Source organism: Colobus angolensis, unplaced genomic scaffold (assembly GCF_000951035.1).
Source record: "Colobus angolensis palliatus isolate OR3802 unplaced genomic scaffold, Cang.pa_1.0 Scaffold10, whole genome shotgun sequence".
Lineage (NCBI taxonomy): Eukaryota > Metazoa > Chordata > Mammalia > Primates > Cercopithecidae > Colobus > Colobus angolensis.
In genome coordinates, this window is record NW_012110919.1 from 12,743,743 (window position 1) to 12,758,406 (window position 14,664).

Consider the following 14,664-nt stretch of genomic DNA (forward strand, 5'->3'; position numbering starts at 1 on the left):
GCTGTTGACAGTTCAGGCAAGAAAGAGAGTATAGAATCCAGAATTGGGAGAGAAATAATATGCATTAAAAAAAAAAAAAGAAGGGTGGGCCTGAGTTGCATGGGTTAGAAGTTTCCAGTGGGGCTATGCAATCTGAAGAGCTGCAACCTAAGTTGGGCAGGGTTTCATGGGGTTTGTTCTAATGCTCTTTTGCTTTTTGGCTGATGGGGTGCAAACTACTATGTGCCTCTTCAAAATAATAGCCCCTGGTGTCTACTGGTAGTATCATGAAATAGAAATTGTGAAGGCACTGTATCTTTTAAAAAAAATCCCCTTTTGAAGAACTTCCTTAAAAACAGCTATTTAATGCAACTCCGCCAGTGTGTTCTTGATGGTTGTGTCTTAACAATTCTAATTTAAAAAAATTATTACTATTTTTTTCATCAGAGCCATCACACTGGAAAATAATTTTTTATTTTCACGATAGCCTGCCGTTGAATTTACCATTCTGATATTAATGAAACATCTCTATAAAGGGTTGAAGTGTCTTCCCGGTAAGTTCTCAGCTTATGTTTTTCTAAATATTTTCTAATCACTGTTCATTTTTTCCTTTGGCCTAATGAGTGTTTCTCATTGTCTGCGTGTTCAGATGCAAGAAATATTAAGCAATCGTAGTAATCAATAATGTTTCCGTGCTTTTTCGTCCCTTTAGATTTGCTACTTTTAAGAGTTGTGATAGTCTTGTGAAGCATTTTAGTCAAAGAGAACATGTTCATTTTTAAGCATTTAATTCAAAATACAACATTCAGTGCTTCTGCACTTTTGAGTCAAAGCAAGTAGTTGAAAATCATTGACATGACTTTTAAAAAATATGTACTACTGATAATATTCACTAAAGACCATGAGCCAAAGAGTGATTTCTGGATTTTCTTCTGTTTTCTTTTAACTGACATGATGCAGTGATTTCAAAGAGCCAAATAGAATTTTGATGTTTAACATGTTATGTTGATATATGATGGATATGTATAATATTGGCATTAGATTACATCATCCCATTTTATTATTCAGCATTAAACACTAAAGAGTAAACACATTGTGTTTGCAGGAAAAATACTAAGATAAACACTTATATAAAAAGCATTGCTGGGTTTACTTAATGGAATGATAAACAATTTTGGACCCACCACAGTTCTTTTTATTATGTGGGTTGGTTTTTGTTTGTTCCTTGTGTTGGTCTATAGAATGTATAGTTAAAAGCATTTAATTGTGGTTCTGTGTGATAATTGTTTATCTAAAGTAAAATCAGAATTACTTAGAGATAAGAAAGTGAATAACAAAATTCTAGACCAGTTTTCTTAACCTAGGATTCAAACAAGTCCAAGACAGTCTTCATAGACTAAATTTTATTTGCAATTTAAGCCCAATTTTCATGGGAGGAAAAGGATGGCTTTTGTCAGATTCTCAGAAGGCAATATAACACCAAAGAAAGGTTTAAAAAAAAGTCCTACTTTTATAAGGCTATGCTAAGGTAAAAAGGATTTTGATTTTCAGAATTTTAGAATATTTAAAGTAATTTTGAAATACTTACATATACTTTTGAATTATTTCCACTTTATTTTATCAATCAAACAGCTTAGATAATTAACTATAAAGCTATTTTAATATTTAAAACATTTTGTAATCATGGAAAAGCAAAAAGAAGTGTCTGTAGAAAATTTTGTAGAAAAAAATTTGTACTCATCAAAGAGAATTCAGGAGGTACTCTTGGTTTATGTAAGGTATTTTCAGAAAATATCTTTGGGCAAGATCTTATTCAGAATAAAATTAGAGACTGCATTTAATTTTGCTTTTTAAATATTAAATTTTTTCAGGATTGTCAACTTATTTTATTTTGTTTTATTTTCTTCAAGCAACAACCGCTAAGGAACAGAATTGTCAATTTATTAATGAAATATGGTAAGCTGACATTTTAAAATTTTCTTTACTCTGTCCACAGAGGAGGTCTACAGCATAATAATTAAATTTTTTTCTTTACTCTCCCTTCATTTTAAAAGTAAAATATATCAATCATATTAATAAGGATATGAAATAGTTTGCAAAGCAATTCAATTTTAGGTCTTGGAGACATACTTTGGAAAATAAGAGCATTTCGCTTTTAAAGAACAATTCACAGATTCTGTTCCATTGAAGGTATTTCCTTGACCCTTTTTTTTCTAAATCACTCTCCTCTGCTATACAACTCCTTGCTAAAATTTTGCAATAATCTTAAATACTATACTTCAGAATGAATACCATTCTCTAAATACTATACTATCACGGAGTGGGTTTCAACTGCGATTGATTTTGTGCTTCAGGGTTCATTTGGTGATGTCAGAAACATTTTTGATGGTCACAACTGTGAAAGTGCTACTGGCAACCAGTGGGTAGAGGCCAGGGAAGCTGCTGAACATCATACAATGCATAGGCAGCCCCCTGACAACAGAGACGGCCAGCACCAAATGTCCATAGTGTCAAGATTGAGAAACCCTCCTTTAGACTAAATACTATTTTAAATCAGGGAGATTAAGTTTAATTGGTAATTCTAAAACTCCGGAATTCTATCATTGTTCCAATAGACGTGTGTTGAACAAGACAAGCTGGGTCAAGCATTTGAGGATGCTTTTGAGGTTCTGAGGCAACATTCAACTGGAGATCTTCAGTACTCGCCAGGTAAAGATAAGTCATTTACCCTCTTCTGCTGGTACATCAAATGGCTTGTTGGTCACATACACATATAAGAATAATGATCAGCTGACCAGGTGTGGTGGCTCACGTCTGTAATCCCAGCACTTTGGGAGGCCAAGGTGGGCAGATCACTTAAGACCAGGAGTTCAAGACCTGCCTGGCCAACATGGCAAAACCCTGTCTTTACTAAAAATACAAAAATTAGCTAGGCATGGTGGCACGCCTGTAATCCCAGCTACTCTGGAGGCTGAGGCTTAAGAATTGCTGAACCCAAGAGGCAGAAGCTTCAGTAAGCCGAGATGGCGCCACTGTATTCCAGAATAATGATCAGAACAGAGAAGACCTTTTTTTTTTTGTTTTTTTCTTTTTTTTTTTTTTTTTTTGAGACGGAGTCTTGCTCTGTCACCCAGGCAGGAGTGCAGTGGCATGATCTCGGCCCACTGCAAGCTCTACGTCCCGGGTTCAGGCCATTCTCCTGCCTCAGCCTCCCAAGTAGCTGGGACTACAGGCGCCTGGCTAATTTTTTCTGTTTTTGGTAGAGACGGGGTTTCACCATGTTAGCCAGGATGGTCTCGATCTCCTGACCTCGTGATCCGTCCATCTCGGCCTCCCAAAGTGCTGGGATTACAGGTGTGAGCCACGGTGCCCAGCGACCTTTTTTTCTTTAATTAATTTATTTTTTTTTGTAGAGAGAGAGTCTTACTATGTTGCCCAGGCTGGTCTGGAACTTCTGGACTCAAAAACGAGAAGATCATTTTCATTTTTACCTGAAGCATCCAGGATTAATTCTAGCAAAGGCAAAATATGTCCAGGAGTATCTAGCCTAAATAAAACTAAAGTCTCACATATAAAAATGCAGAGAAAATAGAGGATGACATTCCACACAGGAATATAAAGATATATAATTATCTGCTATTAGAAATATCTGGTTGACATTTATTTATCTAATAGTTCATTTTAACTATTCATGAAAGGCTTTTAAATTGTTCTAATAAATCTTATAGACCTTCCACCCACCCAACAAGATATATTCTACCCGGAAGAATAAGTATTTTTAAACAGTCTAAATAGAATGCAAATATGTTGTGTATTAAGTTTACATAGGGTATTACAGAGTGTTCCAAGATAAGAGAAATCATGTGGGCTGGGCACGGTGGCTCACACATGTAATTCCAGCACTTTGGGAGGCCGAGCTGGGTGGGTCACTCGAGCCCAGGAGTTCAAGACCAGCCTGGGCAACATGGCAAAACCCTGTCTCTACAAAAAATACAAAAATTAGCAAAGTGTGGTGGTGTATGCCTGGAGTCCCAGCTACTTGGGAGGCTGAGGTGGGAGGATCACTTGAGGCTGGGAGGCACAGGCTGCAGTGAACCAAGATAACACGGCTGCACTGCAGCCTGGGTAACAGAGAGAGACCCTGTCTTAAAAAAAAAAAAAGAAAGAAAGAAAAGAAATCATGAGGTCTCAGCCGGCAAGAAGCATGTTCTCCAAATGGGATATGTGTAACAGTATCCATAATAGCAGCATAATGAGATAAATACCACAGGAGAAGTGCAAAGTGGCAAGAAAACAGATGAGAGCAATTGCATCTGTAAGTGCATATATGTAAACACACACACACACACACACACACACACATATATATGCACAAATACAAACTTTGACTTTTTTAGTTTCTTTCTCTGATTTAAAATTAGATTACAAAAATTACCTGGCTTTAATCAACCATCGTCCTCATGTCAAAGGAAATTGCAGCTGCTATGGAGTGTTGCCTACAGAGGAGCCTGTCTATAATTGGAGAACGGTAATTGTAAGTATCAGACCATCCATTAGTAACAGTCGAATATCCTGTTCTTGCCAGGCTTCCATTTCACATACACGGTCTGAAACCCAGCTTAAAGACAGCAAGACTAGGAAAATGGTTTCTTCTTTCTTTCTTTCTTTTTTTTTTTGAGATGGAGTCTGGCTCTGTCACCAGGCTGGGGTTCAGTGGCTCATTCTCAGCTCACTGCAACCTCCGACTCCTGGGTTCAAGCGATTCTCCTGCCTCAGCCTCCCAAGTAGCTGGGGTTACAGGCGTGTGCCACAACGCCCAGTTAGCTTCTATATTTTTAGTGCAGACAGGATTTCCACATATTGGTCAGGCTGGCTTCAAACTCTTGACTTCAGGTGATCCACCCACCTTAGCCTCCCAAAGAGCTAGGATTACAGGCGTGAGCCACTGTGCTCTGCCTGAAAATGCTTTTTAAGGACTGTCAGCTGTAGTCTGAACTTGACAGTCAACATGGATGATCATATGCTGTTAGGAAGGAAGTGACCCTTCATCATTGCTCTGTTTAGCCTCAGACTGGTTTGAATGACTTCTGTAAAAAGGAGGTGTTTTCAGGATGTTCACATCAATTGCTTCTCCTTAGTCCATCTGGGAAATTGCAAAAAAGTTTCCCCTAAAAGCCACAGGGCAAAGGTCCAAACTGCCCCTGCACTGGCTTTACCTATAGTCTTGTATTAGCCTGCTCTGTTTTCCTTCTCAAACTCAGTGTTATCTGCATGTATTGGACCAATTCATTTATATTTTATTAATAGCAGCACCTGCAAAGGGAAACGTCCTGCTATCTCCACATTCATGTATTCTTTTCGTTGTTTTCTTCACACATCCATTTTATCAAGCAGTCTTCATGGGATGAGGTATAAATGTGAATTGGTTTTTATTTTTCTTCTGTCACTACCTTCAATCACGCCATGTCAAATGTCCTTTTTCTGTTTCTATAAATTGTTCCCTTGGGGCCTCTTCACAAGACATTTTATTTTAAGAGAGTGCTTTGGGCTGGGTGCAGTAGCTCAAGCCTGTAATCCCAAAGCTTTGGGAGGCTGAGGAGGAAGGATCACTTGAGCCCAAGAGTTCGAGACCAACCTGAGCAACAGAGGAAGACCCTGTCTCAAAAAGAAAAAAAATTTAAATAAAAATTTTAATTAGAGAGTGCTTTGGTTCCAGCTTAACCTCTTCCACCTCCACTTAGGATTGCCAGGTAAAATGAAAGATGCCCAATATTTTTATTTACTAAATCTGGCAGCCCTACTTCTTTCTACTTCAACTCCCATTTTCTAGCATGCACCTCACAGCCTCTTATCCCTAGGGACTCCTTGCCTGCTGGTCAGTCTTCTTGACTGGGGTGTGGAAAGACAGCTCAAGCCCAGCCCCTTCCCAGTGTTTAACCCTTGGAAACCCACATATTCTTGCCATATGTAAATGGTAGGAGCTTGGGCTGCTTCTTCCTGTCCCCTTTCTTTATTCTGCCTTCCCTTGTCTGTCATCTTTCTCTTTCTTTTCTTTTCTTTTCTTTCTTCTTTCTTTCTTTTCTGACAGGGCATTGTTCTCTCATTTAGGTTGGAGTGCAGTGGTACAATTATAACTCACCGAAGCCTCAAACTCCTGGGGTCAAGAGATCCTCCTGCCTCAGCTTCCTAAGTAGCTGGGACTATAGGCATGTGCCACCACGCCTGGGTAATTTTTAAATTTAAATTTTTTTGTTCTGTTGCTCGGACTGTAGTGCAATGGCACCATCTTGGCTCACTGCAACCTCTGCCTCCTGGGTTCAAGCGATTCTCCTGCCTCAGCCTCCCTAGTAGCTAGCTGGGATTATAGGTGCCTGCCACCATGCCCAGCTAATTTTTGTATTTTTAGTAGAGACGGGGTTTCACCATGTTGCCCAGGCTGGTCTCAAACTCCTGACCTCAGGCGATCCACCCACCTCGGCCTCCCAAAGTGTTGGGATTACAAGAGTGAGCCACTGAGCACCCAGCCATTTTTTTTTTTTTTGTACTTTTATTAGAGACGGGGTTTCCCCATGTTGGCCAGGCTGGTCTCGAACTCTTGACTTCAGGTGATCCACCCGCCTCAGCCTCCCAAAGTGCTAGATTACAGGCATGAACCACTGCACCTGGCCTAATTTTAAAAATTTTTGTAGAGGTGGGGCCTCTCTGAGTTGCCCAGGCTGATCTTGAATCAAGTGATTCTCCTGCCTTGGCTTCCCAAATTGTTGAGATTACAGGCCTGAGTCACCATGCTCGGTCCTTTCTTGTCTTATAAAATTTTTATTGTTTTCATTACTTAATTTATTTTATCTTCCTAGCTGCCTACTGACATCTTTCTTATCTCGCCTTGCCTACATGGGCATCCAGCACAGGAATGGAAGCCCATCTTCCCTTTCTGCTGGTACCACGGGCTTTAAGCAATCCCTTCTTTCTTGTAGGGAGGGTAGGACATGACACGACTCACAGAGCCAAAGATTACCCTCTGTCCCCTGGTCCTCTCCTTATGTGGGTTTGATGCTAGTGCTGCCCTGGGAACTATCTGGCTGCAGTTGGGGGTAATTCCTTTAACAACCTGGGAGAGGCTTAGCCTCTTTTTCCCCTAGCTTTTGACTTCAGCCTATAATAGGGGGCCACAGGGAAAGTCTCACTTAACATCGTGCTACATTATTTATATAGAACAGTGCTGCGGACTTCTATTTTGAAGGAAATATTCATCAATCTCTGCAGAACATAACTGAAAACCAGCTGGTACAACCCACTGTTCTCCAGCAAAAGGGGGGAAAAGGTACGTTGATCCATCATTCATTATATAGGTAAAAGAACCAGATCTTCCTCATAGCCACTTTAAAGGGAACTTATAACTGAGTTTGGAATTGTATATGCAAAATATTCTCTTATCACAATTGAGAGTAATTTAACTCTGACTTCTTGAACCAGTCCAAGCCATTCATCTTGGGTGAGATGTCATATGTTTTTTTTTGAGACAGAGTCTCACTCTGTTGTCCAGGCTGGGTCTGAAACTCCTGGATTCAAGCCATCTGAAATGCTAGGATTACAGGTGTGAGCCACCACACCCAGCCTCCTATTTTTAAACTTTTAAATTTTTATTTATTTTTCACTTTTTGAACTTACTTTGTTAAAAATGGAGACACAAACACGCACATTAGCCTAGGTGTAACAGTGCCAGGATCGTCACTGTCACTGTCTTCCACCTCCACATCTTGTTCCACTGGAACGTCTTCAGGGACAAAAACACATGGAGCTGTCATCTCTTATGATAACAGTGCCTTGTGGAATACCTGCTGAAGCACTTGCCTGAGGCTGTTTCACAGTTAACTTTTTATTTTTTAATTTTAATTTTACTATTTATTGATTGTTTTACAGTTAACTTTAAAAGAAAATTAAGTAGAAGGAGTACAATCCAAAATAATGATAAAATGTATACATAGTAGATACTAGGTGATAGGAATTTTTCATCTCCACTATCATCCTTTTTTTTTTTTTTCTTGTTGCCCAGGCTGGAGTGCAGTGACATGATCTCAGTTCACTGTAGCTTCTGCCTCCCTGGCTCAAGCAGTTCTCCTGCCTCAGCCTCCCGAGTAGCGGGATTACAGGCACCCACCACCACGCGCGGCCCATTTTTTGCATTTTTAGTAGAGACGGAGTTTTGCCATGTTGGCCAGGCTGGTCTCGAACCTCTGGCCTCAGGTGATCCAGCCTTCCAAAGTGCTGGGATTATAGGCATGAGCCACCATGCCTGGCCAAATAATTTTTTTAAAATGTGATTCAGGCAGCCCCCCTGAACCAAAATACATTTTATTCATTTATTTTTATTTTTATTTATTCATTTATTTTTTAATTTTTTTGAGACAGAATCTAGCTCTTTTTATTTTTAAAAATAAAAGTATTATAATACTCATGGTAAAAGACTCAAACTAAAGTACAAAGTGAAAGTAAAAGTTCCAGTATATTTTACATATTTTTAGAAAAGCTTTTTTTTTTTAATTTTTCACATGTACAAGTATATGCATATCCTTTGAAATTACAAAGGGGATTATACTCTTGCATTTTGTCCTGTAAATAATATGTCTTAAGTAAATTCTGGGCACGGAGGCTCACGCCTGTAATCCCAGCACTTTGGGAGGCCAAGGTAGACGGATCTCTTGAGGTCAGGAGTTCGAGATCAGCCTGGCCAACATGGCGAAACTCTGTCTCTACAAAAAATACAAAAAATTTAGCCGGGCATGGTGGTGGGTGCCTGTAATCCCAGCTACTGGGGAAGCTGAGATGAGAGGATCACTTGAGTCCAGGAGGTTGAGGTTGCAGTGAGCCAAGATCAAGTCACTGCACTCTAGCCTGAGTGACAGAGTGAGACTTCAACTCAAAAAAAAAAATTAATTAATTAATTAAAATAAAAATAAATAAATAAATAAATAGATAAAATATATAGCTGAGGGAGTCTTTCTGAACCGCTTCTGGTTCAAGGAGGCTACCTGATTCACTTTAAAAAAAAATTATAGGCCGACCATGGTAGCTTATGCCTGTAATCTCAGCACTTTGGGAGACTGAAGTGGGCAGATCACTTGAGGTCAGGAGGCTGAGGTAGGAGAATCACTTGAACCCGGGAGGTAGAGGTTGCAGTGACCTAAGATTGCGCCACTGCACTCCAGCCTGGGTGACAGAGCGAGACTCCGTCTCAAAAATAAATAAATAAATAAAATCTAAACATTAAAAATATATGGAAAACTTTAAAAGAAGATGATCCATTACGACTGACTTGATCACTGAATGAGAGGCAGAGAGTTTTGTTTAAGCGGTGACTTTAATTCATGATGTGTTTTTTGGTAAGTCCCTTTTTTCATTTCTCAATTCATAAACTCAAGATAATATAATATAAAAGATAATCTTTGTAAAAATGTTTGAGGTCTTTGGATGAGTGATAAATGCATCATGCAAAAGTATTATTCCCCAGAGACTGTTTAAAGCGTTTGGGAATCCACTAGTATACCTCCTCAAGGGAAAACAGAATTTGGCTGCAAATTTTTAGCTACTGATAGATCTGGCAGAGCATAGTATTTACAGACTAACTCAGAAGTCACAAAATGGGCTGTCACTTTTCTCATGAGCTGTTATGCAAAAGAAATCCTATCAACTGAACAAAACCCACACAGATTCTCTCAATGTCCTGCCTAGTTATTTTGAAATATAAATGGCCATGTTCCTAAAAAGACAAAACTTCTAGTGGTACCATTTTATTTCACAACAATGAGAAATATCACAGTGTTCATTGCATTGTTAAATAAATAAAGTGATATAAAAACATTTTTGGCATTTCCATATGAGTTTTTCTTTTTTATTTTTCAAGTAATTGTGCAGACCCAGAGTTAGCATTCTTGCCTAGGTCTTTGGTATTAATTTTCTTAATATTACCTTATATTTGCATTCTATTTTGCATTTTACAAAGTGCATTTACATCCCTTAACTCATTTGAATAAAGCCCCTTCAAATGACTTGCTTTCTGGAAATGGCTTTTTGAGGCTTCTCTTCAAAACCGCTAAACTTGGTGGGCCATTTTGCTCAATATTGTTCTGTAGAAAATTTTGTTTTGTTTTGTTTTGTTCTGTTTTGTTTTGTTATTTGAGACAGAGTCTCAGTCTGTTGCCCAGGCTGGAGTACAGTGGCTCACTGCAACCTCATTCTCAAGTGATTCTCCTGGGTTCAAGCGATTCTCCTGCCTCAGCCTCCCAGGCGCGTGCCACCACGCCTGGCTAATTTTTGTATTTTTAGTAGAGACGGGGTTTCACCATATTGGCCGGGCTGGTGAACTCCTGACCTCAAGGGATCCGCCCTCCTCGGCCTCCCAGAGTGCTGGGATTACAGGCGTGAGCCACTGCGCCACGACAGACAACATTCTTAACCTCTCCAACAAAGAAAGATCCAGTTGAAACTTCAGTAGGCCAAATAGATCCTTGACCTTCGAGTCCCGAAAAATGATGCCATCATGCATTCGTAAGGGCAGTGAGTAGGAGAAAAACCAGTCTCAATGCAGCTTTTAATTCGGTAGTTGCTGAACAAACCCTTCCTGAGGATGTTCTTGGTGTACAGCCACGGTGGAGTTTGACCTTGTTTCCCTTCATTTTAGGCAGGAAGAAGCTGCGACTGTTTGAATACCTTCACGAATCCCTGTGTAATCCAGAGATGGCATCTTGTATTCAGTGGGTAGATAAAACCAAAGGCATCTTTCAGTTTGTATCAAAAAACAAAGAAAAACTTGCCGAGCTTTGGGGGAAAAGAAAAGGCAACAGGAAGACCATGACTTACCAGAAAATGGCCAGGGCGCTGAGAAATTATGGAAGAAGTGGGGAAATTACCAAAATCCGGAGGAAGCTTACTTACCAGTTCAGTGAGGCCATTCTCCAAAGACTCTCTCCATCCTATTTCCTGGGGAAAGAGATCTTCTACTCACAATGTGTTCAACCTGATCAAGAATATCTCAGTTTAAATAACTGGAATGCAAATTATAATTATACATATGCCAATTACCATGAGCTAAATCACCATGATTGCTAAATATACTCTCATATTTCATGGTTTACTGGCATCGGAAATCCCTACAAATTTTAAGGATTTCTCCCTCTGTCTCTTTTTTCCCTCCTCTGAAGAAATTTAGAATTTTTCTCTTAAAGCAAATACTAAAGAGAAAAAAATTAACTTTATTGTTGCTTTTATCAAAGAGCATGTGATCTATACTAACTTGTTGGGAAATTCTACCAATGAAAAAACTTTTTTATAGTACTTTGTGAAGATTCAATGAACAACTTTATTGTTTCAAATGATCAAGCCCATTTGAAAGTATAGACTAAATGTCCTTGCTCTGCTCTTACTATTCTCTCTCTTTTTAAACTTTTTATTTTTTTATTTTATTATTTTTTAAAGAGGTCTCAGCCAAGATAATTTTTTACTTTTATGGATTTAGGAGTACAAGTGCAGTTTTGTTGCTTTGATATATTGCATAGTGGTGAAGTATATTGCGTAGCATCCTCATCACCAGAATAGTGAACATTGTACCCAATAGGTAGGATTTCATCCCTCATACCCATGCCATCCTCCCACCTTTTGGAGCCTCCTGTGTCTATTACTCCATTCTGTATGTCCATTGCTAAGGTCCCAACTTACCCACTTTATTTTATTTTAAAAATTGTTTCTTTTTCTGCATACTTCAGTGGATGCAAAGTCTTTTTCTTTTTTCTTTTTTTCGTTTCCTTTCACAGACGATGACAGCTTTTTCTGTTTGTTTGTTTTTGGCTGCTGACTCCCAAGCACAACACTGACAGTGCCTTATATTTTTAATTTTTGTAAGAGGCAGACCCTACCTCCGAGGCTCTTTGATTTGTCTTTCCCACTTCAATAAGCTGGTCTAAATTCTTGCTATCTTCTATACAACCACCTTCCTCTAGATTAACAGTGCCAGTACAGATGATTTGATTTATATATTGATTTCAGCATTTTCTTGTCATGTACATCAGGTAAGGAAATTCACTCTTGTATCTCTGATGGCTTTACAAAAAATCATTTACAAAAAAATGACTGCATATGATAAAGCCTTTGTGCCAAAATGGGTTCATGGCTTTAAAAACATCCCTAGAAATGTCTGTCTGGGTTCCTTAGCATTTTTTTCTTTCCTTCTCTTTTGATCTTACCCATTTTTACAACTTAAAGCTTTTTTTTTTTTTTTTTGAGACAGGGTTTCACTGTCACCCACACTCAAGTGCAAGTGACACAAACATGGTTGAAGCCCAGCTAATTTTTTTTTTTTTGTAGAGACTGTTTTGTCATCTTGCCCAGGCTGGTCTCTAACTCCCGGGCTCAGGCGATCTGCCCAACTTGGCCTTCAAAAGTGCTGGGATTACAGGTGTGAGCCACCAAGCTGGCCCCAAAACTTTTTAATGTTTAAATTTTACTATTATGCTAAGGAGGAGTTATCCATTTTTTAATTGCCTTTTTTCTTCCTTATTAGGGAAGGGTAAGGAAGAAGACTTGGTCAGCAGAAAGCAGGTCTTAATTGCTTTTTTTTTTTTTTTTTTGGTTTTGTTGCTGTTGAGTTGTTTGAGTTCCTTATATGTATTGGATATTAACCCCTTATCAGATGTCTGGCTTGAAAATATTTTCTCCCATTCCATAAGTTGTCTCTTTACTCTGGTGATTGTTTCCTTACTTTTTAGTTTGTTTGTTTTAGCTACACATCATAAACTAAGAAGCTTTTTAGTTTGCTGTAATACCATTTGTCTATATTTAATTTTGTTGTCCGTGCTTTTGGGACCAAATCCAACATATCTTTACCCGGACCAATGTCTTGCATGTTTCCCCTATGTGTTCTTCCCTCCCTCCCTCCCTCCCTCTCTCTCTCTCTCTCTCTCTCTTTCTTTCTTTCTCTCTTTCTTTTTTCTCTCTCTCTCTTTCTTTCTTCTTTCTTTCTTTCTGAAGGCTGTCATCTGACCCCCCTATGTTTTCTTCAAGTAGTTTTAGGGTTCTTGCTCTTATGTTTAAGTCTTTTTATCTTTCTTTCTTTCTTTTCCTTGTTGACAATTTTCCCAAGCAAACTAATGCAGGAATGTTTAACTTTTTAATCCATTTTGAATTGACTTTGGTATATGGTGCTGAAATAAGGGTCCAATTTTATTTTTCTGTGTGCCGAAATTCAGTTTCCCCTACACCATTTATTGAATAAAGCTGCCTTTTTCTTCTTGGCATATTTGTTGAAAATCAGTTAGATTCATCTCTGGGCTCTCTAATCTGTTCCATTCGTTGATATATCTTTTTCTTTTTTGCCAATTCCATGCTATTTTGATTAGTATAGCTTTGCGGTATAGTTTAAAATCAGGTAGTGTGATACCTCCAGCTTTGTCAGCTTCAGAGATCTCTGAAACAAATACCTCCAGCACTGTTCTTTTTGCTCATGGTTGCCTTGGCTTTTTTTTTTTTTTTTCAGTTTCATATGAATTTTACATTTTTTTCTTTTTTTAATTTAAATTTTTATTTTACTTTAAGTTCCAGGATACATGTGCAGAATGTGCAGGCTTGTTACATAGGAATACATGTGCCATGGAGGTTTGCTGCACCTATCAACCTGTCACCTAGGTTTTAAGCCCCACATGCATTAGGTATTTGTCCTAATGCTCTCCCTCCCCTTGCCCCCTACCTCCCAACAGGCCCCAGTGTGTGATGTTCCCCTCCCTGTGTTCATGTGTTCTCATTGTTCATCTCCCACGTATGAGTGAGAACATGTGGTGTTTGGATTTCTGTTCCTGTGTTAGTTTGCTAAGGATGATGGTTTCCAGCTTCGTGTCCCGGCAAAGGACTTTTTTTTTGGGACAGGGTCTCCAAGGCTGGAGTGCTGTGTCACAATCATGGCTCACTGCAGCCTCAACCTCCTGAGCTCAAACAAACCATCCTTCTACTTTAGCCCCTAGAGTAGCTGGTACCACAGATGTGTATTGCCAGGCCTGGCTAAGTTTTTTTATGTGGGGGTAGAGATGAACTCCTCAATTCAAGCAGTTCTTCCGCTGTAGCCTCCCAAAGTGCCAGGATTACAGGCTAGAAATTTTTTTTTTCTTTTTTTGAGACAGCGTCTCTCTCTGTTGCCCAGGCTGGAATACAGTGACACAATCATAACTCATTGCAGCCTTGACCTCCTGGGCTCAAGCAATCCTCCCACCTCAGTTGCCCATGTAATTTGGACCACAGGCACACACCATGACTGGTTAATTTTTTTGTAGAGATGGAGTCTTTTTTTTGTTTTTTTGACGAAGTCTCACCCTGTCGCCCAGACTGGAGTGCTATGGTGTGATCTTAAGCTCATTGCAACCTCCACTTCCCAGGTTCAAGTGATTCTCCTGCCTCAGCCTCCTGAGTAGCTGGGATTACAAGCACGTTCCACCATGCCCAGCTAATTTTTCGTATCTTTAATAGAGACGGGGTTTCACCACATTGGCCAGGCTGGTCTCAAACTCCTGACCTTGTAATTCACCCACCTTGGCCTCCCAAAGTGCTGGGATTACAGGCGTGAGCTTCCATGTCTGGCCAAGTCTCACTTTTTTGCCCAGGCTGGTTGGTCTTGAATTCTTGGGCTCAGGTGATCTTCCCATCTCA

The 14,664-nt window shown here is 39.3% G+C and overlaps 1 protein-coding gene across 1 annotated transcript; it reads left to right on the forward strand.

Annotated features, from left to right (window-relative positions):
* The first annotated feature begins 378 nt into the window (after window positions 1–378).
* SPIC (Spi-C transcription factor (Spi-1/PU.1 related)) lies at window positions 379–11,307 on the forward strand. The gene is made up of 6 exons (XM_011934806.1): window positions 379–533; window positions 1,851–1,935; window positions 2,595–2,688; window positions 4,401–4,513; window positions 7,192–7,300; window positions 10,658–11,307. Exons 2-6 carry the CDS (start codon window positions 1,933–1,935, stop codon window positions 11,083–11,085), a joined length of 747 nt encoding a protein of 248 aa, XP_011790196.1. The 5' UTR covers window positions 379–533; window positions 1,851–1,932; the 3' UTR covers window positions 11,086–11,307.
* The last annotated feature ends 3,357 nt before the right edge of the window (window positions 11,308–14,664 follow it).

Bases quoted from the DNA above. Each gene is read 5' to 3' on its own strand.
- SPIC (XM_011934806.1), top strand. The intron at 2,689-4,400 runs GTAAAGATAAGT...ATTTAAAATTAG, and splicing joins AGATCTTCAGTACTCGCCAG to ATTACAAAAATTACCTGGCT. The intron at 4,514-7,191 runs GTAAGTATCAGA...TTATTTATATAG, and splicing joins ATAATTGGAGAACGGTAATT to AACAGTGCTGCGGACTTCTA.